Source organism: Cherax quadricarinatus, chromosome 59 (genome assembly GCF_038502225.1).
Source record: "Cherax quadricarinatus isolate ZL_2023a chromosome 59, ASM3850222v1, whole genome shotgun sequence".
NCBI classification, from domain to species: Eukaryota; Metazoa; Arthropoda; class Malacostraca; order Decapoda; family Parastacidae; genus Cherax; species Cherax quadricarinatus.
Window position 1 is genome coordinate 25557331 of NC_091350.1, and position 26115 is coordinate 25583445.

General features: G+C 41.3%; 1 protein-coding gene across 1 annotated transcript in view; it reads right to left on the reverse strand.

Annotated features, from left to right (window-relative positions):
* Positions 1-26115, reverse strand: part of LOC128698846 (nephrin-like) — an 80748-nt gene that overhangs the window by 25657 nt on the left and 28976 nt on the right. The window contains exon 3 of the mRNA XM_070097826.1: positions 18037-18066. Within this exon, the coding sequence (XP_069953927.1) occupies positions 18037-18066 (30 nt within the window). The remainder of the gene's footprint in view (positions 1-18036; positions 18067-26115) is intronic.

The following is a 26115-nucleotide window of genomic DNA, read 5'->3' on the forward strand; positions in this document are numbered from 1 at the left end:
GTCACATGCGCCCACCGTGATACCTCATCACGTACCATGACTCGCTGTTGTCTCCGTCAGGTATTCTCTGATCTACTGCAGTGCCCTTCCTGTTATACGTGCCTGATCCTTCAGTTTCTGCATTAATCTCTTGTGAGGAACTGTGTCGAAGGCCTTCTTACAGTCCAAGATAATACAATCGACCCGCCCTTCCCTCTCATGTCTTACTTCAGTTACCTTTTCATAAAACTCCAGTAGGTTTGTGACACAGGATTTGCCTTCCATGAATCCGTGCTGGCTGTCGTTTATAACCTTGTTCCGTTCCAGGTGCTCCACCACTCTACTCCTGATAATCTTCTCCATGGCTTTGCATATTATACACGTCAGTGACACTGGTCTATAGTTTAGTGCTTCGTTTCTGTCTCATTTCTTAAAGACGGGGATCACATTTGCCGTCTTCCATACCTCAGGTAGTTGCCTAGTTTCACGCGATGTTTTGAAGATTATGGTTAGTGGCACACACACAGTGTCTTTTCTCCCTCTCTAAGGACCCACAGAGAGATATTGTCCGGTCCCACCACCTTTGAGGTATCAAGGTCACTTAGAAGCTTCTTCACCTCCTCCTCGGTTGTGTGTATTTCATCCAACACTTGTTGGAATATCCCTTGTTGGTGTGCCCGTCTCTTTTGTCTTTCCAGTGTCCCTTCTGCCTTCACCGTAAATACTTCCTGTTAAGCTCCTCACATACTTCTTGATCGTTTCTTGTTAGCTCCCCACCTTCTTTCCTCAGCCTGATTACCTGGTCCTTGTCTGTTGCCTTCCTCCTGATGTGCCTGTAAAGCAGTTCGGGTTAGACTTGACTTTTGATGCTATGTCGTTTTCGTACTGTCGCTGGGCCTCCCTCCTTATCTGTGCATACTCGTTTCTGGCCTGTCGACTAATCTCTGTTTTTCTGGGTACTTTGTCTTCTGTGCTTTTTCCATTCTCTACTGCACTCAGTTTTTGCCTCCCTACACCTTCGGGTAAACCAAGGGCTCATTCTGGCCTTCCGATTATTTCTGTTACCTTTGGGAACAAACCTTTCCTCTGCCTCCTTGCATTTTGTAATGTAGTCCATCATTTCGTTTACTGACTTTCCTACCAACTCTCTTTTTCACTGAACCTCTTGCAAGAAGGTTCCTCATACCAGTGTTGTGCCCCCCTTTTACAGTTTGGCTTTTCCCTTTCTACTCCTCTTCCCCTCTCCATTTGTAGCTTTACGATGTATTCAAAGCTCAGGACCACATGGTCGCTAGCTCCAACGGGGCTTTCATATGTGATGTCCTCGATGTCTGAGCTACTCAGGGTGAACACAAGGTCCAGGTTCACCTTCCCCTCTCTCTCTGGTAGTCTTTAACATGGTGGTGCATGAGGTTTTCCAGTACCACATCCATCATCTTGGCTCTCCATGTTTCAGGTCCCCCATGTGGCTCCAGGTTTTCCCAATCAATCTCCCTGTGGTTAAAGTCGTCCATAACCAGTAACTTTGCTCCACTCGAGTGAGCTCTTCTTGCCACCTCAACTATGTGTGTCCACCATTGCTCTGTTGCACTCATCATATTCCTCTCTCGGCCTCTTGCAGCTCTGTGGTGGGTTATACATCACTGCAATGACTACCATAAGTTTCCCTGCCTGAACTGTACCTATGTAATTCCTTTCTCCAGTCTCGTCTATTCCTTCCATTTCTTGATAACCCCATCGGTTTTTAATGAGCATTGCAACCCCACCTCCCCCTCTGCTCATTCTATCCTTCCTCAGGAACTGATATCCGGATGAGAAGATTGCGTCTGTTATTGACCCCGTGAGTTTTGTTTCTGTGACTGCTATGATGTCTGGGGACATCTTGATTCTTCCATGCCACTCCTCACAATTTGTTATTCCATTTGCGCTCATATACCAAAACCTTCTTCTTTTCTATAACTGTGGTCTAGGGAGAATGGTAGGTTTGGGGGAGCAGGTGCCCTGGCAGGGGCATATATAGGGTTACTGTGGGGGTGGGGTCTGGTGTTTGGGGTGGGGGCAGAGGGCCTATGGGGGATTGCAGTGGGTGTGGGGGTTGTAGTGAGGGGGATGTGGGCAGAGGGCCTGTTGGGGGCTACAGTAGGGGTGGGGATTGTGGTGAGGGGGATGGGGGTAGAGGGCATAGTGTGGGGGTTACTGTGGGGGTTGGGTTTGTGGTGAGGGGGATGGGGGCAGAGGGTACAGTGTGTGGGCTATGGGTTACTGTGGGGGTGGGGTTTGTGGTGTGGGGGATGGGGGCAGATGGTACAGTGTGGGGGTTTGGATTAGGTTGTTTGATTGCATTGGGGTTGCCATGGTTGGGTTCATTCTGTGGGTGGTACTGGAGGAGGTTGTGTTTGTTATTCTACTGGGTCTGGTTATTTCTACTCCCCTCCTTCCTTGCCTCCCATTACACCTTACGACTTTGCATCCTCTCTTTCAGTATCATCCTTTCTTCTTGTGTTCTGTCTCGTTCGAGGTACACTCTCTGGTAGTCCGGTTTGTCCCTTAGGCGCGTTTTCTCCTGCTGGATCCGGTTTCGGGCTGATTCTGCCTTGAAAATCACTTAGACTGGACTTCTTTTTTCCTCTCGCAAACCACCCAGTTCTCCGAAAATTTGTCAGCTGGGTCATGTCGTCCTCTCCTATTGCTTTCAAGATGCTTTCAATCGCCTTTTTTTTTTTTTTTTTTTTTTTTTTGCTGTTTTCCTGCTTCCTAAGTTTCCCCTTCTACTTCTTGGATCCCATAGACAATAACTGCCCTCTTCCTTTCGTCCTCCCACTGTGCTTCTCTGAGCATCCTCTGAGACGAACTAGTCCCTGCCATTGACACGTCTGTTCCTACTGTCTCTTCCCTAACCGGTGTCCCCATGCTTTCCTGTTCCTGGACACGGCATTTGTCTTTTAGAGCCTCTGCGTATAGCTTAGCTCCTTCACTGGGAGAGAACGTGGGAGAGAGAGAGTGCGAGAGTGTTTGGGAGAGGGATAATAGGAGAGGGCTTGAGTAAGAGTGCGAGAGGGTGTGACAAAGTGTGGGAGATGTGAGAGTGTGAGTGTGTGTGAGAGAGTGGGATAATGTGTGAGTGTGTGTTTGAGAGAGTGTGAGAGTGGGTGATAGTGCCTGTGTGAGTGTGAGTGTATGAGATGGACAGGGTCAGCCTTTACAGTTGTTGCAGGCCTAGTATGTGCTAGGGTAGGGACGTACAAAGTTGTGTGTGTGGGTACACACACAACTTTGTACACACACGTGTACACACGTGTACACCACGTACGGCTGTGTGTGTATTTACTGACTTACATGTACTCACCTATATGTGGTTGTAGGGGTCGAATCACAGCTCCTGGCTTAGCCTTTTTGCTGCTTGCAATTAGGTTCACTCTCTCCCAGGTTCAAGATTTTTATCGTACCTCTTCTTTAAGCTATGTACACATCCTATCTTCCCTACTTCATTTTCCAGATTGTGCCGCTTCCTGACAACTCTAAGGCTGAATGAATACTTCCTAACATTCCTGTGACTCGTCTGAGTTCTCAACATCCAGTTGTGCCCCCTTGATCCTGTATCACATCTCTGAACCATTCTTTCCCGGTTCACCTTATCAGTTCCTCTCAGTATTACATTATAAGTCGTTTTCATGTCTCCCCTATTTCTCCTCTCCTGCAGAGTCATCAGGATGAGTTCTCGTAACCTCTCCTCTGTAACATACCCTTTAGCTCTGGGAATAGTCCTGTTGCAAAATTTTGCACTTTCTCTAATTTCTTGATGTGCTTGACCATTTCTGGATTCCATACTGGTGCTGCATACTCTATTATGGACCTGACGTGCAAGGTGTACAGTGTCGTGAGTGAATTCTTACTTGGATCTATAAAAACTATGCTTAGGTTAATGTGCTCCTCAGGGATGTGCTCGGTATGATTCTCACCTTTTTCTTAATTCAGGTAATCCGACTTTGATACCCGAGTCCGTATTCCGTATGCTGTCTTCTTTGTCCTTCCCAAGCTTCATGACTTTGAACTTGGTGGGGATAAACTCCTGGAGAGATTTGTCAGACCAGGTAGCCTGTCCTTATCCCTATTAGTCTTTTCCGATCCTCATCCGCTTGTATTCTTCTCATTACTTTAACTTCGTCTGCAAACAGGGACACCTTCGAATCTATCTCTAGTGTCATGTTATTCACATGAACAAGAAACACCACCAACTTGATATACTTCACATCCACTCACAACTTGGAAGACTAAATGTGGCACTAGAGTTCGTCAGGGCCACGCAGGAGGTTGATTCATCATCTGTAAAAACTTGAATTTGTGGTCACAGTGAGGCCTTTGCTAACCTCTCTACGGTGTATAATTACACCTACTTGGATGACTTGTTGTAGCCAGCTGGCCCAGTGCCTGACGCACTGACCTGGAGTTTTACGACTCTCTCTCCACGAGTTCAACCCCCTAGTACATTTTTCATTGCATTTGCAATAGTGAATTTCTTGAAGAAAAGTTCCCATTCCTCGAATACATTTTTTCTAATCCTCGCTACTTCATTATTTCTTCTGACACTGTAGACGTGTGTATCTCACATTGAACACCACTGAAGGAAGACATTCACTATTACTTAACTGTTGTTATGGAGGACAACGCTTAGTCTTATCTATAATATTCCCTTTAACACCAGATAAAAAAACACCTACCAATATTTCTAATACGATTAAATATATCATCAGTAAGGGATACCATCAGCAAGTCTACACCGTTGCATGATATACACAGTTCCTTGCAACTGCCGCCAAAATAAAAACGGGTGAAGCATCTGGAGATCTCCACAAACTAATAACTCAGCACTAAAATTTGGATAAAGCGTGAATTTTCACACCAAAACTTCCACAAACTGTACTTGATGTATTACATGGGGGCATTAGTTATTATCAAGAGGACACCTAGAGACATACAATCTTAGAATCAGCTTATCTAATAATTTCAAATCAGAAAAACGGCTTCTATATTTTAGATGAGCAGGTCTCCAGGAAGCTTCAAGATCACTGGTATTCAATCTGAGTGGAGAGTCCAACCTTGAGCAAGTGAGTCTTGGGTGTCAGGGTGGACGAGGTTTGAAAGTGAAAACAAATAAAACTCTCCTCTGTGTCACTGGTACAACTTGCTTTCTGTAATATCATGTGTAATAGTATAATTTAAAATGGGGTCTCATCAGCTGAGCAGGACAGGTTTCAAGCAAGGGTACTAAGCAAGACAGGTTTCAAGCAAGGGTACTGAGCGAAACAGGTTTCAAGCAAGGGTACTGAGCAAGACATGTTTCAAACAAGGGTACTGAGCAAGACAGGTTTCAAACAAGGGTACTGAGCAAGACATGTTTCAAACAAGGGTACTGAGCAAGACAGGTTTCAAACAAGGGTACTGAGCAAGACATGTTTCAAACAAGGGTACTGAGCAAGACAGGTTTCAAACAAGGGTACTGAGCAAGACATGTTTCAAACAAGGGTACTGAGCAAGACAGGTTTCAAACAAGGGTACTAAGCAAGACAGGTTTCAAGCAAGGGTACTGAGCGAAACAGGTTTCAAGCAAGGGTACTGAGCAAGACATGTTTCAAACAAGGGTACTGAGCAAGACATGTTTCAAACAAGGGTACTGAGCAAGACAGGTTTCAAACAAGGGTACTGAGCAAGACATGTTTCAAACAAGGGTACTGAGCAAGACATGTTTCAAACAAGGGTACTGAGCAAGACAGGTTTCAAACAACACGACCCACGACTTAAGTATGTCACTAGATATTTTTCATATGTAATAATATATTTTTAAACCAAATAATAACTGGTAATTATCTGTGAATTCTTTACTCAGTCTCAGCACAGCAATGATACAATAGTTGTTTTTAAAGTTCTGATGATTTAAGAGTTTGATAGCACAGTTGTATCCTGTAACAGAATTACAACACAAAATTAAACCTGTCCGTCTGAAATTATGTATTTCTCGTTAAAATGCACTAAATTTATTCTCAACTGCAATGTATATATATTGTGCTGCAGTGTAAAATAGCTAATATATAAAATAGAAATTGAGTTTTTTCCTCTTTTTTGGGTAGCTGAATTTAAAGTTTTTGATAAATATAGAAGACAATATTCACTAATTTGGGAAAATGGACTTTTTTTTTTTAATTTGACCACTAGGGCTGTACGACTTCAAAAAATAAGAATGAGCAATACTGTTGTTGATAGTCCTCTTACGTTGCAAGAGCTGAGTGCAACACTGCAACAGGTACGCCGACCCAAGTGAGGTAGACAACATATTACTTGTCTCTCATATAACCTGACTGTACCTCATTGCGCTTACTCATATATACTCATCTTCCTGTCTTATCTGTTTGTAACATGATAAAGTGTTCTGAATGGCAAAACGTTAATAATAAAGGATATTATATTGCATTAGTGTCTTACTATTGTGCCGACATTTTATGCATTTTCTATCTAGAGAAAGACAAAATATTTTTTTGAAAGGAGTGGACAGGTAAGCCTACAGGAAGCATCAGTCAGATAAAAGTTCCCGACAAGAAGCCGTCAAAAAAAAAAATCATATCAAAGGTGGGGATAGAACCCGCGAACAGAGTCAAACTCCAGACCGACGCCCTAGCCACTGGGCCAGCTGGCTAAGCGCGTCGGTTTGGAGTTTTATGACTCTCTGATCTCGAGTTCTATCCCCGCCTGTGGTATGGTTTATTTGCAATCGTGTCATTACGATTTCGTGAGTTAAGAAGCCGTCATATGACTGAGACCCTCGTCAGGAGGCCTTTGTTTCAAAACCTGACGAAAATTACCTAAACCAACGAATACTTTGTATTTATTTTGATGAGTATCTCCTGAAGTATACATGTGTGTGCAATGAAAGCTTCAAAATGAATGCACTTTAAGTTTGCTTTAATTCTCATAGCTTAGTATCTGAAATTAGAGTATTTTGTACTTTTTCAGTAGTCGATAGACTTTAAGCTCAGTTAACCAAACGACCACCAAACACGAAAAATATACTGAGAGGTGTATATCACTAAGTATATATATGACAAGACTTTAGTCTTCCCTATCAAATGGACTAAAGCATTCGTTACTGATGGTCAGCTTTTTATATGCACAATAGTGTAGTCGATAGACTTTAAAACTTGCTAACCAACAATCACCGTGCTGCAAAGACAACGTGCTTCTGACAACGATAGGTGTATGTGGCATAATGCCGTGCCTGTGCTAATTACGGCATTATTCCACCCCTTCCTCACACACGTACCAAAACACAAACACATACCATGAAAGATTATATATTCGCTAACTTACTGAGGTTTCAATACTTGGTGCTGCGTCCTATACGCTTAATCAAGTCCCTCAGCAGTGTAGGACGACTCTCACACAAATTCTTGAGGGTTTGGGGAGGTATATTATTCCATGCCACATGTAGAGCAGCCTCCAGCCGGAGGATTGAACTGATATCCTTGCCCAGTAAACTCCATTTCACTACTGACCAGAGGTTCTTAGCAGGGCTTAGGTCTGGAGAATTGCCTGGCCAGTTATTCAAGAACCTCACTTCACAGTCCTTAAGCCATTGAACTACAGATTTGGTGGTTTGACACTGTGAACCATACTGCATAAAAACCGTAGCCTCACACTTGTTAAATGCCTCAGGTAAATTGTCATACAATAACTCAAGGTAAGTATACTGATTCATATACTGTTTTCTAGGAAGCACAATGAGTTCACCAACACTCTGAGCACTGAAACACCCCCAAACCATGAGCGGTCTGGGTGTTTGGTGGTCCCACAGGTGTAACCTGGGTCTAGTGGGTCACTACCTCTGGGCCGGTACACACGTCCCCCGTGGTTACGAGAGACGGTGAAGGTTGCTTCATCACTTCAAAGTACTTCAGACTACTGTTGAGGATTCCAGTGAAGATATTTCTTTGCATAATCCAACCTAAGTTTCTTTTGTGGCTTGGAGAGGATTAGTTTCTTAACCTGGTGATGACTACTGTAACCCAGTTCTGACACACGTCTGTTAACAGTCCTTACAGACACCTCTGAGAGAAGATGTTTGTTCTTTTCTTTCAGTTCTCTAGCAATTATCGTAGATGTACTCTCTGACTGCTTCTTTAACACAGTTAAGGTACGAACAAGTGTCTTCTTTGAGTTATAGTTTCATGTATAGCTCAAAACCCAAAGTGAACACCGGACAAAAGATTGGGCGGATGAAAGACAAAAGTGCAACACTTCCTTTCACCACGGCAGCCGCGTGAGCACTGAAGAGTCACTGTGGAGTGTGGCCGCAGGCCGCGACGTCATAATGCACTGACGAAAAAAGACCCCCCTGTACGGTAGGCTTTTGATTTTCGTCACGGCATTATATCGGGGCGCTCACCCGGCATAATGCCGTGACTAGCACTGTACATACGCTGAGGATTTACTGTAAACCCTTTTAGAGGTAGTAAACCAGCCTTGACTGGGGGGTGAGCATGTTATATGGACCCCTATAATCCTTGTATAGTTGATAGGCTTGACTCCCAATTAACACTAAGACTCATTTCAGATTCCACCTAGTGCACCTCATCTCGTGATAATCACAAATATCCTAAATTTTGGAGATAAGACTGCTGTTAACAATTTGTCAGTTCCTGTTCCATTACCAAGTCAATTATGCGAGAGAATTAGAAGACAACCAGAGGAAGGTGGGTAATGATGTGGGCGGAAAAACTTATAGGTTATGTGACGCAACTACCAGGAAACTGATAAGGAGAACATAAGAAGGAAGGAGCACAGCAGCAGGTCTACTGACCCATGGTAGAAAGGTTTAACTCTCACACACTTATGTAATAGTCAAACCTATTTTTAAAGCTACATAAGGTTTTCGCTTCAGTGACTCTACTCTTGAGTCTTTTCCACTCATCTACAACTCTGTTACCAAACCAATGATCTCCTATACACTTTCTAAATATAAATTTTTCAAACTTGAATCCATTACTGCAAGTCCTGAATTGGTTAGATATTCTTAGCATGTTATTTACAGCCCCTTCATTTATTTCTGGTTTCTATTTATACATAACATATCCCCCCTAATCTTGGCCATTCTAAAGAGTGCAGAGTCACTGATCTCAATCTAGCCGCTTAGAAAAGATTTCAAATAAATATGTTTTCAACTCATTTGTCCACAACATAATCCGATGACTAGAACTGCCTAGCATAACCTAAATAAGGCCTAACCAACGATATATAGAGTTGAAGAATAACCTGAGGATTCCAGTTATTTATATGAAGGTAAGAATTATATTCGCTTGACTGCGAACACTTATGCATTGTTCTCGTGGCTACAGATTACTGCTAACCAGGACTCATAAATATTTTTCACTTTTTCCGTATAAGTACGCCGAGGTCAGTGGTCACGTGTGGTCATACCTGCCTAAGCTCTTGGGAGTTAGCGTGGGCTGTTACCAAGCACCATGGCTTGTTGTAGTGTTTTAGAATCTCAGGTTCAAGTGTTAAAGAAGGAGATTCTACTTCTTCAGGAGGAAAATAGGAGGCTGAAGCTTCGCATAGATGAGTTTGGGAGGGAGTGTGAGAAGGATTTAGCTGGTAAGGAGGTAATGGTCACCAGCAGTGATGGTGGCACCCACTTTAAGTGGAAAGTGGTTCACAGCTCAGGAAGAAGGAACATGAGGAGAGTAAATAGAGAAAATATGAAGGTAGGAAATCGATTCTCTGTTCTCCAAGACGAGTGTACTTCAGTGGTCAGTGAGGTTGAAGGTACCACTGATTCCCCTGCTAATCAAGGTAAGAATATTTTAATAGTAGGCGATTCTCAAGTAAGATATATGGACCGTGAACTTTGTAACAAAGACAGGAATGTCAAACAGAGTGTGCGCCTTCCTGGAGCTGGTGTTGGTGATATAGTCAGCAGGTTGGTTAATATTATGGCAGGTAATGGGAACAAGCCCATTATCTGTCTTAGTGCTGGGGGTAATAATACTGGGAAGGGCAGAAGAGAGGAGCTGCAAGATAAGTACAGGTCAGCCATAGAAGTAGTTAGATCTAAGGGAGGGATCCCAGTCATATGTAGCAACTTGCCTAGAAAGGGAGTGGGCAATGAATGGATGTCTAGGGCAATTAGCATAAATTGCTGGCTAGACAGGAACTGCAAGGAACTTGCAATCCCATTCATTGATAACTGGGACCAATTCTTTGGCAAACGTGATATGTATGCAAGGGATGGGGTTCATCTCTCTGGGGATGGGAGTGATTGCATTAGCCAATTCGATTCAGAGGGTAATTGATGACTTGATTAGGAATTTAAACTGATAGATTATAGAGGTATGGGTGTTTGTGGGAAACAATCAGGCTGCAGCATTAGGGTTAAGAACAGCAGTTATTACAGGGATACCTCATGGATATGTTTAAAAGACAGTATTCAAAATAAAGTTGCTAGTAATGGCAAATCAATTGATCAACAAAGAGAGTAGAGGGCAACAAGTGACTAGCTCCCTTAAGGTTTATTATACAAAATAGTAGGAGTCAAAGAAATAAGATAGATGAGCTAAGATTACTTGTGAGTGTAGGTAATATAGATATTATTGGTATAACAGAGACCTGGTTCAACCTGAAAGATAGAGAAATGCCTTCTGAACGCAACATACCGGGCTATAAACGATTCCACACTGATAGGGTCAACAGGAAGGGTGGTGGGGTGGCGATGTACGTCAGAGAAAATTTAAATTGTTGTCTTAGATATAAGATTAGAAACATCGAACACAGAATCTAATTGGCTATAGTTTCTCGAGGGACGTGACAAATTAATTTTGGGTGTGATTTATAGGCCCCCAAACCTTGATAGGGAGTGCAGTAAGCTGTTATGAGACGAAATTCATAAGGCATCTAGATATGAAAATGTTGTGATAATGGGAGATTTTAACTTTAGACTAACTGATTGGAACGATATGACAGGAAATCTTGAGTCTAGTGACTTTCTTGATACAGTTCGGGATTGCTTTTTAGAACAGGTTGTGACAGAACCAACTAGAGGAAACAATCTGCTCGACTTGGTTCTTGCCAACAAAGATTCACTAATTATTGATCTTGAGGTTAATGAGCTTGGGGAAAGTGATCACAAATCAGTTAGTTTCAATATATCATGGAATTACCCAGATAACTGCAATCAAGTCTCTGTCCAAGATTTTTGCTTGGCCGACTTCATGGGACTGACAAATTACTTGGGTGGGCTAAATTGGGATGTCATGACTATGGGTCAGGTAGGTGATCTCGGATGCCAATATGACGTTTTTCAGAGCATAGTTCTAGCTGCCAAGACAACTTTTGTTCCGAGTAGGGAAATTAGATCAAATAAAAATGATCCTAAATGGATGAATAATAGATTAAAACATCTCACTGGTCAAAAGAGAGGCATATATAGGCGTATCAAAAGAGGGGATGGGCAGTTAAGAATTCAATATATTCAGTTAAAGAGAGAAATAAAGAAAGGAATAAGAAAAGCAAAAAGGGATTATGAGGCTAAGGTCACAAGGGATTCAAAGACTAACCCAAAAGGGTTCTTTCAGGTATACAGAAGTAAGATTATGGACATCTTGTCCCTAATCTTAAGAGTAACTCTGGTCAGATCACTGACAGTGATAAGGATATGTGTGAAATTCTCAATACCTACTTCCTCTCAGTTTTCACCAGGGAAAGTACTAGCAATATTCCTGAAATAATAGATTATGTAGAACAGGATGATAATAAACTATGCACGATTGCGGTAACTAGTGACATGGTCCTCAGACAATTAGAGAAACTGAAACCTAACAAATCCCCAGGTCCTGATGAACTGTTTGCAAGGGTGTTAAAGGAATGTAAAGAGGAACTTAGCATACCTTTGGATAATCTTTTTAATATATCACTACAAACTGGCATAGTGCCTGATAAGTGGAAAATGGAAATGTAATATCTATTTACAAGGCAGGTGACAGGTCCTTGGCTTCGAACTATAGACCAATAATCCTTACCCCCATAGTGGGGAAATTTATGGAATCAATAATTGCCGAAGCAATTCGTAGCCATCTTGATAGGTACAGATTGATTAATGAATCTCAACTCGGTTTTACAAAGGGGCGTTCCTGTCTTACGAATTTACTAACTTTTTTCACTAAGGTGTTTGAGGAGGTAGATCATGGTAATGAATATGAAATTGTGTATATGGACTTCAGTAAGGCTTTCGATATAGTTCCACACCAGAGGCTATTGAGGAAACTTAAGGCACACGGAATAGGAGGAGAAATTTTTTCCTGTGTAGAGACATGGCTGACAAATAAGCAGTAAAGAGTTTGCATAAATGGGGAGAAATCAGAATGGTGGCACGTCACAAGCGGTGTTCCTCAGGGGTCAGTGTTGGGCCCGTTGTTGCTCACAATTTACATAAACGACAGAGATCAGGGAATAAATAGCGACATAAGCAAATTTGCTGATGACACCAAAATAGGCCGTCCAGTTCATTCTAATGAGGACACTAGAGCACTCCAGGATGATTTGAATAGACTAATGCAATGGTCGGAGAAGTGGCAGATGCAGTTTAATATTGACAAATGCAAAGTTCTAAATGTTGGACAGGTAAATAACCATGCGACATATTAACTAAATAATGTAGATCTTAATACTACTGATTGCGAAAAGGATTTAGGAGTTCTGGTTAGCAGTAATCTAAAACCAAGACAACAGTGCATTAGTGTTCGCAATAAAGCTAACATAATTCTTGGCTTCATATCTAGAAGTATAAATAACGGAAGTCCTCAGGTTTTTCTTCAACTCTATATATCCTTGGTTAGGCCTCATTTAGACTATGCTGCTCAGTTCTGGTTACCGTATTACAGAATGGATATAAATGCACTGGAAAACGTACAGAGGAGGATGACAAAGATGATCCCATGTATTAGAAATCTTCCCTGTGAGGATAGACTGAGGGCCCTGAATCTGCACTCTCTCGAAAGGCGTAGAATTAGGGGGGATATGATCGAGGTGTATAAATGGAAAACAGGAATAAATGAAGGGGATGTAAATAGTTTGCTGAAAATTTCCAGCCAAGACAGGACTCGCAGCAATGGTTTCAAGTTGGAAAAATTCAGATTCAGGAAGGACATAGGAAAGCACTGGTTTGGTAATAGAGTTGTGGATGAGTGGAACAAACTCCCGAGTACAGTTATTGAGGCTAAAACGTTGTGTAGTTTTAAAAATAGGTTAGATAAATACGTGAGTGGGTGTGGGTGAGTTTGAGTTGGATCTAACTAGCTTGTGCTGCTGGGTCTGGAGCCGTGCTCCTTCCTTGAGTGGAAGTGACCAGACTGGGTGGGTCATTGGGCTAATCCGGGGGGGACATGGACCTGCACCGCATGGGTCAGTAGGCCTGTTGCAGTGTTTCTTCTTTCTTATGTTCTTATTTTGTAAGTGCCATGGTGAATTTCTACACTAAGCTGCATCTGCCACTTCTCCGAACAATGCATCAATTCATTCGTAAGTGTCCTCGTCAGAATTAATCAGCCTAACATGACTCAAGAAATCGTAATGCCACGATTGCAAACAAACCATACCCCCGGCCGGGATTGAACCCGCGGTCTGGAGTTTTGAGACTCTATGACCGCGGGTTCAATCCCGGCCGGGGGTATGGTTAATCAGCCTATTTTGGTGTCATCGCCAAAAGTTCTTATGTCATTATTTATTCCCTCGTCTAAGTCTTTAATGTATATTGTGAATAAAAAAGGGCCCAACACTGATCTTTGCGGAACACCACTTGTGAAGCGTCCCCACTCTTGGTTGCCCACTTCTCAACCATACATCTATCCGGGAAAATGTTTCCAGCCTATACCGTGTGCCTCTACTTTCTTCGGCAGTCTGTTGTGTATGTGAACTGAAGTCCATATACTCAATATTATTTTTATTACCTTCATGTACCTCCTCAAATACCTTAGTGATAAAAAGTAGGCAAATTCGTAAGGCAGGAACAAACCTTTTGAAAATCGTTCTGAGATTCATTAATTAATGTTTTACGTTGTTCCTTCTAATAGCATCGGTAATTTTTGTTTCCATAAATTTTCCCACAGAGGAAGTTAGGCTAACTGACATATAATTAGAACCAAACCATCTATCTCCTGCTTTTTTAGATACGTATCAAAATTTGGTATAGGTATCAACAATGTTTTTTACCCTCCTATCACTGCTACTGGTAATTAATGGGTATTGATCACAATACCCATTATAATATTGTGATTGTAATGGGTATTGTGATCAATACCCATTATAATGACTTGTCAAAAATTGTTTTATAATTTACTAGAAACTTGTCGCAAATAATTTATATGTACTCGTGTTCATTAACAAAAAAAAAAAAATATTTATGTATTTCTGATTTCCGGCAACAAAAACTACATGTGCTTTATTGAAGCCTAGACCCAATTAACTTTAAATTCCGTGTAGTTTCATTAATTTATTCAGGTTTGATCAAAAATAATTAAATATAAAATATAAGATGGCCTGACGGGAGCGAGAAGCCCGGGTCACACAGGTCACATGTGTCACACAGGTCACATGTGTCACACAGGTCACACAGTTGCTTAGCAAGAGCAAAAGAAAAGATCTCTTGCACAAAGATACATGGTGTTGTTGTGTCAAAGTTGTATCATTTTTTAATGATATAGAATATCGATAATTTATGATAGATACGAGGTATCTCGTTGCGGGAACGTTTCGTTTGGATAGCAGGTTTCTTCAGTTGATTACAGAGGGAATTTTTAATCCGGAGACCATTCATTAGGTGGAGAAATAATTTAGAGGTTTTCAGTCCCTTACCCTAAAGTAATGAGGCTAGAGAATTATGTACCAGAGCAAGAAGTGTTGCACAACAGCAATGCCGTGAAAGGTGTAAGTAGGTTACCAGTGTAAGTTGGTCTTTCCAAACAGATGTTCACATATAGAGTTGTAGAAGACATATGCACGTGCCTGACACAGCACTACAATAGGTCCTTTAATGGGAGAATCTTCTGTAATCCTGTTAATAAATTGTTTGGAATGGTCCACCTGTCTGACATTGGAACACTGTGGAATTTAGGTACAGACCATTTTTTCTGTAGCATTAATGCTAAATGGTTATTTGGTATGATCAACCTCCGCTAGTGGGCTCCATTCACTTTCGATATCATATACAGAAGTTGCACCTCACTTCTGCCTTCAATATATAACCTGTCCTCGTCTCCATAACTCACGATCGACACCATGCATTGCCCTTCTAGGGCATGGTTGGTGCCAGAGCCCGAGTTTGTACCTTACAAGATGAGGGGGGTACTTGTGCCTCCTCCCATGGGAGACTTAGGTCTCAGACACTCCCTAGACAGGGTGCCGGGCCACCACTTGGAAGGGCCCGGGCCGGGAGAATACCGGCGAATCTTTAACAACAACATCCATAACTCTGCAATCAGGTCACTGGAACTAACCACCGCCTATCAAGGCTTATAATTGCATCTCTATTTCTTTTACTGTCTACAGAATGAAAATCGTGTCTTTTCGACAGACGAAGTCTTGTACGTAGGCGAAACGTTTCCGCACCCAGATATTCAAGTGTAACTCACGCCGATATATTATTTCTGAAACTAACCGACACACTGCCAGTTATAACTGAAGCTTCAACACATCGCCGGTTATAACCGAAGCTTCAACACACCACCGGTTATAACAAGCTTCAACACACCGCCGGTTATAACTGAAGCTTCACACCGCCGGTTATAACTGAAGCTTCAACACACCGCCGGTTATAACTGAAGCTTCAACACACCGCCGGTTATAACTGAAGCTTCAACACACCGCCGGTTATAACTGAAGCTTCAACACACCGCCGGTTATAACTGAAGCTTCAACACACCACCGGTTATAACAAGCTTCAACACACCGCCGGTTATAACTGAAGCTTCAACACACCATCGGTTATAACTGAAGCTTTAACACACCATCGGTTATAACTGAAGCTTTAACACACCGTCGGTTATAACTGAAGCTCCAGCACACCGCCAGTTATAACTGAAGCTTCAGCACACTCCAACTACTGAAGCTATACAGCACTCAGCTGATTATTAGACTATCTAACACACCACTGGGTATTACTGAGACTATCTAGCACACCATTGGGTATTACTGAGACTATCTAGCACACCACTGGGTATTACTGAGACTATCTAGCACACCACTGGGTATTACTGAGACTATCTAGCACACCACTGGGTATTACTGAGACTATCTAGCACACCACTGGGTATTACTGAGACTATCTAGCACACCACTGGGTATTACTGAGATTATCTAGCACACCACTGGGTATTAATGAGACACTCTAGCACACCACTGGATATTAATGAGACTATCTAGCACACCACTGGGTATTAATGAGACACTCTAGCACACCACTGGATATTAATGAGACTATCTAGCACACCACTGGGTATTAATGAGACACTCTAGCACACCACTGGATATTAATGAGACTATCTAGCACACCACTGGGTATTAATGAGACACTCTAGCACACCACTGGATATTAATGAGACTATCTAGCACACCACTGGGTATTAATGAGACACTCTAGCACACCACTGGATATTAATGAGACTATCTAGCACACCACTGGGTATTAATGAGACATTCTAGCACACCACTGGATATTAATGAGACTATCTAGCACACCACTGGGTATTAATGAGACACTCTAGCACACCACTGGATATTAATGAGACTATCTAGCACACCACTGGGTATTACTGAGACTATCTAGCACACCACTGGGTATTACTGAGACTATCTAGCACACCACTGGGTATTACTGAGACTATCTAGCACACCACTGGGTATTACTGAGACTATCTAGCACACCACTGGGTATTACTGAGACTATCTAGCACACCACTGGGTATTACTGAGACTATCTAGCACACCACTGGGTATTAATGAGACACTCTAGCACACCACTGGATATTAATGAGACTATCTAGCACACCACTGGGTATTAATGAGACACTCTAGCACACCACTGGATATTAATGAGACTATCTAGCACACCACTGGGTATTACTGAGACTATCTAGCACACCACTGGGTATTACTGAGACTATCTAGCACACCACTGGGTATTACTGAGACTATCTAGCACACCACTGGGTATTACTGAGACTATCTAGCACACCACTGGGTATTACTGAGACCTAAAACTAACATTATACATTCTATCAACTAGTGATAGGAAACTGTGTATTAGATTTGTGCCCAGACACGAGAGTCACTTCGTAAATTCAACACTGGTTCCAAAACATTCCCTAATTGCCTGTTTAACGTAAAATACTACATATCATATTGTAAATATTGTAAATACTGAATGTTGCACAGCTGACAGCAGTGTGTTACTGTTCTGAGAGCAGAGGAAAGAAACAGTACAAAAAGAAAGAGGATAAACGGGTCTGTTGGACACGTAATAATGACCACGGTAATAAAATTAACAATAGCCATAAAATGACAAAAGCAAAACGATAAAACAAAATTTAAAAAATACGAAAAAAAAAACACAGAAAAACAAAACGATAACTAGGATAAAGGCAACAAAAAATAAGACAAAAACAGGAAAGTAAGAAAAATATAAACAGCGAACAAAAAAAAATAAAATAAAAATATAATCGTTAAAAATAAAACTCCTGTAACTCCAACAAGAAAAATATAAAGCATAAACATGAGTACAAAAAACGAGAACAAAATTCTGAACAAAACAAAAAAAAAACTTAAACCACCGACAACAACAACAATGACAATCGTCACTAACATTTCTAGTACAAATAAACAAGCTATTAAATACATTGTGACATTTCTAGTTATTCAGAAAATTATTACAACAAAGTGCAGGAAATTATTAGTCAACTGGACATCACGTATAAAATGATTTATCAGCATAAATTTACATAGAAGATAATGCTCGGTACTTACATTCCATCACCTTTGATATCGTAGTGGGAACTGCAATATAAAACACGATTATTATCCTTGTGTATTTGGTATAGAGAAAATAATTTATAATCTTCCATGAAGCCATGTTTTAAATGATTTACTTCTTGCGATATGTATGTGGAAATGGATATGTATAGATATGTGGATATGTATGGATATGTCTGTTGATATGTATGGATATGTATGTTGATATGTATAGATATGAATGTGGATATGTATGGATATGTGGATATGTATGGATATGTATGTGGATATGTATGGATATGTATGTGGATATGTATAGATATGAATGTGGATATGTATGGATATGAATGTGGATATGTATGGATATGTATGTGGATATGTATGGATATGTATGTGGATATGTATAGATATTAATGTGGATATGTATAGATATGAATGTGGATATGTATGGATATGTATATGGAAAAGATTGTACATTCCAGTGTACACAGAGTGAGAGTACATTTATTGTAGTCTTCAGGTAGGTTAGGTTAGGTAAGGTTCGTCAGGAAACAGGACAAGTGTTTCCTGACGAGGGTCTTAGATGCTAACCCGCCTTTGGAGCTTTTGGTCATCTGACTGAGGCCTTCCGCTGGATTACCGGTCCACCCCTTTAAAAATTATGGTCATTTATAACCATTTAGTTCTTACATCATCCTTTAGCGTATTTCTCGTCTTAATGACGATCACAGGATATACACACCAACAAGTGTATTTCTCTCAGTTCACTTAAATAATTATTTTACAAATTAAAGCTTTAATGTCTAGTGGTATAAAGGTTATGAGCAGATTAATGACAGAAATATAGTCGATAGGCTTTAAGCCCCATTAACTATCCTTATCAACGTGCACTATTTATAAATGTTCCATCAAAATTTACAGTCCAGATAATATAATGAATTACTAAAAAACTTATTCCCTATTTCACGTAACTGATAAAGAATGTTTCAAGCATATTAAGTAACGTATTCTTGCTAAAAGTAGAAAATATTCATATGTTTTTAAATATTTGTATTGACGCATATGACTAACAGCGGCGTCTCTCTCAAGGAACCAACAGCCCTCCATCATGTTGGTTTCGAAACCCCCATGATAGCATATTTCCATTGTACTGATATTTTGATTAAACCTTTCACCATGTGCATCACTGACAGCATCAAGACTGGACGGAAATAAGTCCAGGAGAGAATAAATTAAGGGCATTATGAGAGACGTGTGCCAACCCAGTGCTCTACGAGCCTCTGTCGTTTTTTGCACTCACACTTATAATTATTAAAAAGGTATAAAATACCGACAGGTTGTTAGGTAAAGCACATATCTTTATTACGAAACGTTTCGCCTACACAATAGGCTTCTTCAGTCGAGTGCAGAAAAGTTGGTAGATGTGTTTGATGTGTCACAGCATGCAGCTCCAGTGGGGTCACTTTTGATATGGAGACTGACTTGGTCACGTATTTATGACCCAACAAATATTCCAGCCTGAAGCATTGTGTTAATTAAAGCTCTCCTAAATTTTTCCCTATGATGAAGAAATCCTGCATCTTCACCATCCATAACTTTTACAAAGTTTTATTTTTATTACGCCCAATATGCGATGATGCAAGAAAAAACATTGACGACGCAACAATTACATATATTTTATGTTGATTTTTTCTGGAATATGGTCCTTTCTTTCGCCCACTCTTTGATCTTGTAGTAGTTAGCATCGACACAAATATTCCACAAAGGAAACACATATAGACAAAGTAGACACATAGTAGACACATAGTAGACACATAGTAGACACATAGTAGACAAAGTATTAAGTCTATTAGTTTTAAAGTCTCCACAGACATATTACACTTGTGGTAATTGCATTTTGTTAGTTTGAGTAGAATTTCGATTAACTCGTATGTTAACCACACAGCCTAAACCACTAACACATTTTCATTATCATTGTGATGGAGCACTACTGTCACTCACCTTGCTAGAACCAATAGTCTCCATTCACTAATGTTTATAACCCATTTCCTTCTTAAAACCATTTATTTCAGTCCACAAATACGCACCATTCTTCATTTGATTGAATGACGCAAAAAATAGCAAGTTGGGCACGAAAATTAAATATGTTTGTTATTCCTGCTAAAAGATTCCACTGTGTGTGTTCCAAATGGTTCTACCTTCTACAGGAGATAAATGAAAGTCATTATCTCCTGTGGAGTGATAAGAGAAGTTGTTACAAACTCTCAGTTTCTGGAGGTTCATAAAGATCAGTGATATCAGTTACTTCACTACCATCCCGTTCTATGTCATAAGCAACAAGTGGAACAGGCATGAAAGTGTCCTATGTGGCACATTCTCTAGATCTGCAATATCTCCACCTTTCAAGGGGGGGGGGTGTTAGTGAACAAATGACAAAGAGTATTATCATTGTCATTCCTCCTTTTGAAAGTTCTTATTATCCATGAAATGACTGTTGTGATTCTAAATGATGAGATCCTCTGACATTATTACGCCCAAGTCCTTCACATTATTTTCTTCTTTATTGTGGGTTGGAATATGTTGTATGCTCCGTTCTAGCTATTATTTCAAGTTTTGTATAAAGGAGTAACAGAATTTTGTCTTTTTTATTGAACATTATACTGTTTTCCGCAGTCTAATGGAAAACTTGGTTTTCATGTATATCCGCCTGGGGATTTACCGTGTCTTAATGGTTGGCACTCTCATGTCAATTCTAATATCTTCAAAAGAGGATACAGTGCTATTTCTTTCATCCCACTGTAAATTAACAGGAAAAGGATGAAGGCGAGTACCGTACCTTGAGGAAGAAAGCTTTTTATTGTGGCAGCCTACAACTTAACTGTATACCATTACTCATAGTGTTCTATAACTTACAAAGTTAAAGATCCGTCTACTCACTTTTTTCAATAATTTCTCTAGAAAGCATTATTTAGACTGTTATACCATGATCACATTTCCCGAAGGCTGCAGAGTCTCTGTTTATTACATATGCATTCTGTTTGTCCTCCAGTGCATCCAATACTATGCTTTAGTGGTCCAGTAGATGAGGAAGGCAGAAGCGACTTACTGTATATCCATGCTGCCCTGGATTGTGCAACTGTTGGGAATCCAAGTGGCTGGCCTGCAAAGAACGAGTGGAGTGAAGAGTATCATCACTAACTTGGCATCTCTTGTTTCGAAAGTTCTAGTTATCTAACCTATTAGTTTTCTTTTGGCTGCTATATTATTATTGCTGGGCACCTTGAGCGTGAGATCTTTTAACTTTATCACTTCCAGGTCTCTCACCTTCGACATACGTTCTATTGATCGGCTTATATTTGTCTTGTAATTAGACCACTTCCAAAAGACAGCTTCCGGGGCCCAACTTTGACTAAGGCAGCAGCGAAAATGATGACAAAGCAGGCACCACCAAAGGGAGGTGAGTGTTGGCTCATTACTTGCAAGCACATTGTTGGTATAATTCTCTCATTCGATCTTGTTTGTATTTCTTCCATTCATCCATAGCTTAATAAATGAAATTTGACCTTTAAAGACCATATTGTTGAGAATGGCCCACTGGACAACTTGGGTCATATTAGCTCGGAGGGTCACTGTTTATTTCTATGGATACTACTTTCATAGATGTTCCTTTATCATCTGCAAGCATGACACATTGTTATGATTTATGCCCCTATCCGTGTCAGATATGAGAATACGAAAGAGAAGTGGAGAGAGCACCGTGCCTTGGAGACAACTTTTCTCAGTAACAGCTACTATTTACTATTACACTCTTGGTTCTGTTTGTTAAGAAGTTATTGTATACTACATCTCCATTTTACATGTCAGTGGTCACCTGCGGTCTTACCTGTCCTAAGCTCTGGGAGTTAGCGTGGGGTGTTACCAAGCACCATGGCTTCTTGTAGTGTTTTAGAAGAAGGAGGTTATACTTCTTCAGGAGGAAAATAGGAGGCTGAAGCTTCGCCTAGATGAGTTTGGGAGTGAGTGTGAGAAGGATTTAGCTGGTAAGGAGGAAATGGTTACTAGCAGTGATAGTGGCTGCCGCTTTAAGTGGCAAGTGGTTCACAGTTCAGGAAGAAGGAAGATAAGGAGGATTAACAGAGAAGATGTGAAGGTAGGAAATCGATTCTCTGTTCTCCAGGACGAGTGTACTTCAGTGGTTAGTGAGGTTGAAGATACCACTGATTCCCCTACTAATCAAGGAAGGAATATTTTAATAGTAGATTCTCAGGTAAGATATATGGACTGTGCTTTTTGTAACAGAAACAGAAAGGTCAGACAGAGGGTGTGCCATCCTGGAGCTGGTGTTGGTGCCATAGTCAGCAGGTTGGATAATATTATGTCAGGTAATGGGAACAAGCCCATTATCTGTCTTAGTGCTGGGGGTAATGACACTGGGAAGGGCAGGAGAGAGGAGTTGCTGGATAAGTACAGGTCAGCCATGGAAGTAGTTAGGTCTAAGGGAGGGATCCCAGTCATATGTAGCATCTCGCCTAGAAAGGGAGTGGGCAATGAATGGATGTCTAGGGCAATTGGTATAAATTGCTGGCTAGACAGGTACTGTAAGGAACTTGCAATCCCATTCATTGATAACTCGGACCTATTCTTTGGCAAACGTGATATGTATGAAAGGGATGGGGTTCATCTCTCTGGGGATGGGAGTGGTTGCATTAGCCAATTCGATTGAGAGGGTAATTGATGACTTGTCTAGGAATTTAAACTGATAGATTATAGGGGTATGGGTGTTTGTGTTAAACAATCAGGCTGCAATATTATGGTTAAGAACAACAGTTATTACTGGGATACCTAAAAGATATGTTTAAAAGACAATATTAAAACTAAAGTTGTTAGTAATGGCAAATCAATTGATCAACAAACAAAAAGAGATAACAGAGGGCAACGAGTGACTAGCTCCCTTAAGGTTTACTATACAAATAGTAGGAGTCTAAGAAATAAGATAGATGAGCTAAGATTACTTGCAAGTGTAGGTAATATAGATATTATTGGTATAACAGAGACCTGGTTCAACCTGAAAGATAGAGAAATGCCTTCTGAATGCAACATACAGGGTTATCAACTGTTCCACACTGATAGGGTCAACAGGAAGGGTGGTGATGTGGCGATGTATGTCAGAGAAAATTTAAATTGTTGTCTTAGACATGATATAAGATTAGAAACATCGAACACAGAATCTGTTTGGCTACAGTTTCTCGAGGGTCGTGACAAATTAATTTTGGGTGTGATTTATACACCCCCAAACCTTGATAGGGAGAGCAGTAAGCTGTTATGGGACGAAATTCATCAGGCATCTAGATATGAAAATGTTGTGATAATGGGAGAGTTTAACTTTAGACAAATTGATTGGAACAATATGACAGGAAATCTTGAGTCTAGTGACTTTCTTGATACGGTTCAGGATTGCTTTTTAGAACAGGTTGTGACAGAACCAACTAGAGGAAAAAATCTGCTTGACTTGGTTCTTGCCAACAAAGAGTCGCTAATTAATAATCTTTAGGTAAATGATGAGCTTGAGGAATGTGATCATAAATCACTTAGTTTCAATATATCATGGAATTACCCAGATAACTGCAATCAAATCTCTGTCCCAGATTTTTGCTTGGCCGTCTTCATGGGACTGAAAAATTACCTGGGTGGGTTAAATTGGGATGACCTGACTATGGGTCAGGTAGGTGATCTTGGTTGCCAATATGACGTTTTTGAGAGCATATTATTATTATTCTAATCAAAAAGAAGCGCTAAGCCACAAGGGCTATACAGCGCTGCAGGGTAGGGAAGGAAGCGAGGGTATTGGATGGCAGAAGGGAGGAGGGATGATCAATAGGTTACAGAAAACAGCGGGGCAGGGGATAGTACGGGGGTAGAGGGTAGCAAGAGATTGAAGTAGAAAGGGCTGAAGGTATCAGAATTTGTGAAGCCAGTCAGTTGTTGTCAAAAAGTCAATGAGAGAGTCTGGATGAAAGGTGGGTCCATCAGCGAGAAGGGAAGGTAAAGAGAGAGCAGCAGAGTGAAGACGACGACGGAGGTAAATTCTGCGTGCTGGTTGATAAAGTGGGCAGTCCAACAGAATGTGGCTGACTGATAATGGAACTTGGCAATGACTTAAGAAATCGTAATGACACGATTGCAAATAAACCATACCCCCGGCCGGGATTGAACCCGCGGTCATAGAGTCTCAAAACTCCAGCCCGTCGCGTTAGCCACTAGACCAGCTAGCCACGATAAGATTCATCCAACTAGGTATATTTCTACACCATAGGAAAGTTAGCACAGGCACCTCTGTGACTACAAATGCAAGTTTTTACAGACGAATCTCCAGCTAGCGTGGCCGTGACGAACTCTAGCTCAAGTCCCTTCACTGCCGTCAACATGACTTAAGAAATCGTAATGACACGATTGCAAATAAACCATACCCCCGGCCGGGATTGAACCCGCGGTCATAGAGTCTCAAAACTCCAGCCCGTCGCGTTAGCCACTAGACCAGCTAGCCACGATAAGATTCATCCAACTAGGTATATTTCTACACCATAGGAAAGTTAGCACAGGCACCTCTGTGACCACAAATGCAAGTTTATTTGCAATCGTGTCATTACGATTTCTTAAGTCATGTTGACGGCAGTGAAGGGACTTGAGCTAGAGTTCGTCACGGCCACGCTAGCTGGAGATTCGTCTGTAAAAACTTGCATTTGTGGTCACAGAGGTGCCTGTGCTAACTTTCCTATGGTGTAGAAATATACCTAGTTGGATGAATCTTATCGTGGCTAGCTGGTCTAGTGGCTAACGCGAGGGGCTGGAGTTTTGAGACTCTATGACCGCGGGTTCAATCCCGGCCGGGGGTATGGTTTATTTGCAATCGTGTCATTACGATTTCTTAAGTCATGTTGACGGCAGTGAAGGGACTTGAGCTAGAGTTCGTCACGGCCACGCTAGCTGGAGATTCGTCTGTAAAAACTTGCATTTGTAGTCACAGAGGTGCCTGTGCTAACTTTCCTATGGTGTAGAAATATACCTAGTTGGATGAATCTTATCATGGCTAGCTGGTCTAGTGGCTAACGCGACGGGCTGGAGTTTTGAGACTCTATGACCGCGGGTTCAATCCCGGCCGGGGGTATGGTGAACTTGGCAATTCTCACAGAGAGGAGCAGGGCGCCTCTCCATGAGATATCCACGAGTAAGACGAGTATGGCCAATGCGAAGACGGGAGAGAGTAGTCTCCCAACCTCGACACTGGTGATAAGAAGACGGCCAGTAACCTATACTCGGTTTAATAGATTGAAGTTTGTTGCCGAGCATAGTAGACCAACGTTGTTGCCAACGGGTGTGAAGTTGGGAAGATATTGCAGCAAAATAGACCGTAAATGGAATACCTCTACATGAAACTGGTAGGTCATGTACTGCTGACCACGCAGCAGTGTCTGCCTGTTCATTGCCCTGTACGTCAACATGACCAGGGACCCAACAAAAAACAATATCTTTATGCTTGGTAAAGATGTGGTGTAGCCAAAGTAGGATACGGAGGACTAAGGGGTGAGGTGTATCAAATTTCTGTATAACCTGTAAACCACTAAGGGAGTCTGAGACAACCACAAATGATGACACAGGCATAGATGCAATACGGATAAGTGCTGTAAGGATGGCATACAATTCAGCAGTAAAAATACTAGCCGAAGATAGTAAATGCCCTTGTACGACGCTGTCCGGAAACACTGCTGCGAATCCTATGCCGTCAGAAGACTTAGAGCCATCTGTGTACACAGCAATGGCATGAGAATGAGAGTGAAAGTGGTCAAGAAAAAGAGAGCGGGAAGCAGCCATAGACAGTTGGGCTTTCGAGCAAGGGAGAGAGAAAGAACAGACTCGAACAGCTGGAACTTCCCAGGGGGGGTAGGGAAAAGTGAGATGCTACATGTACATAGAAAGGTGGTAATTGAAGAGAAGACAAGAGCGAATGAAGGCGAAGAGAGAAGGGACGGAGTAAACAGGGGCGGCGAACAAATAAAGAATGTCTACTAATATCAGTGACCATTCTATAAATGGAAG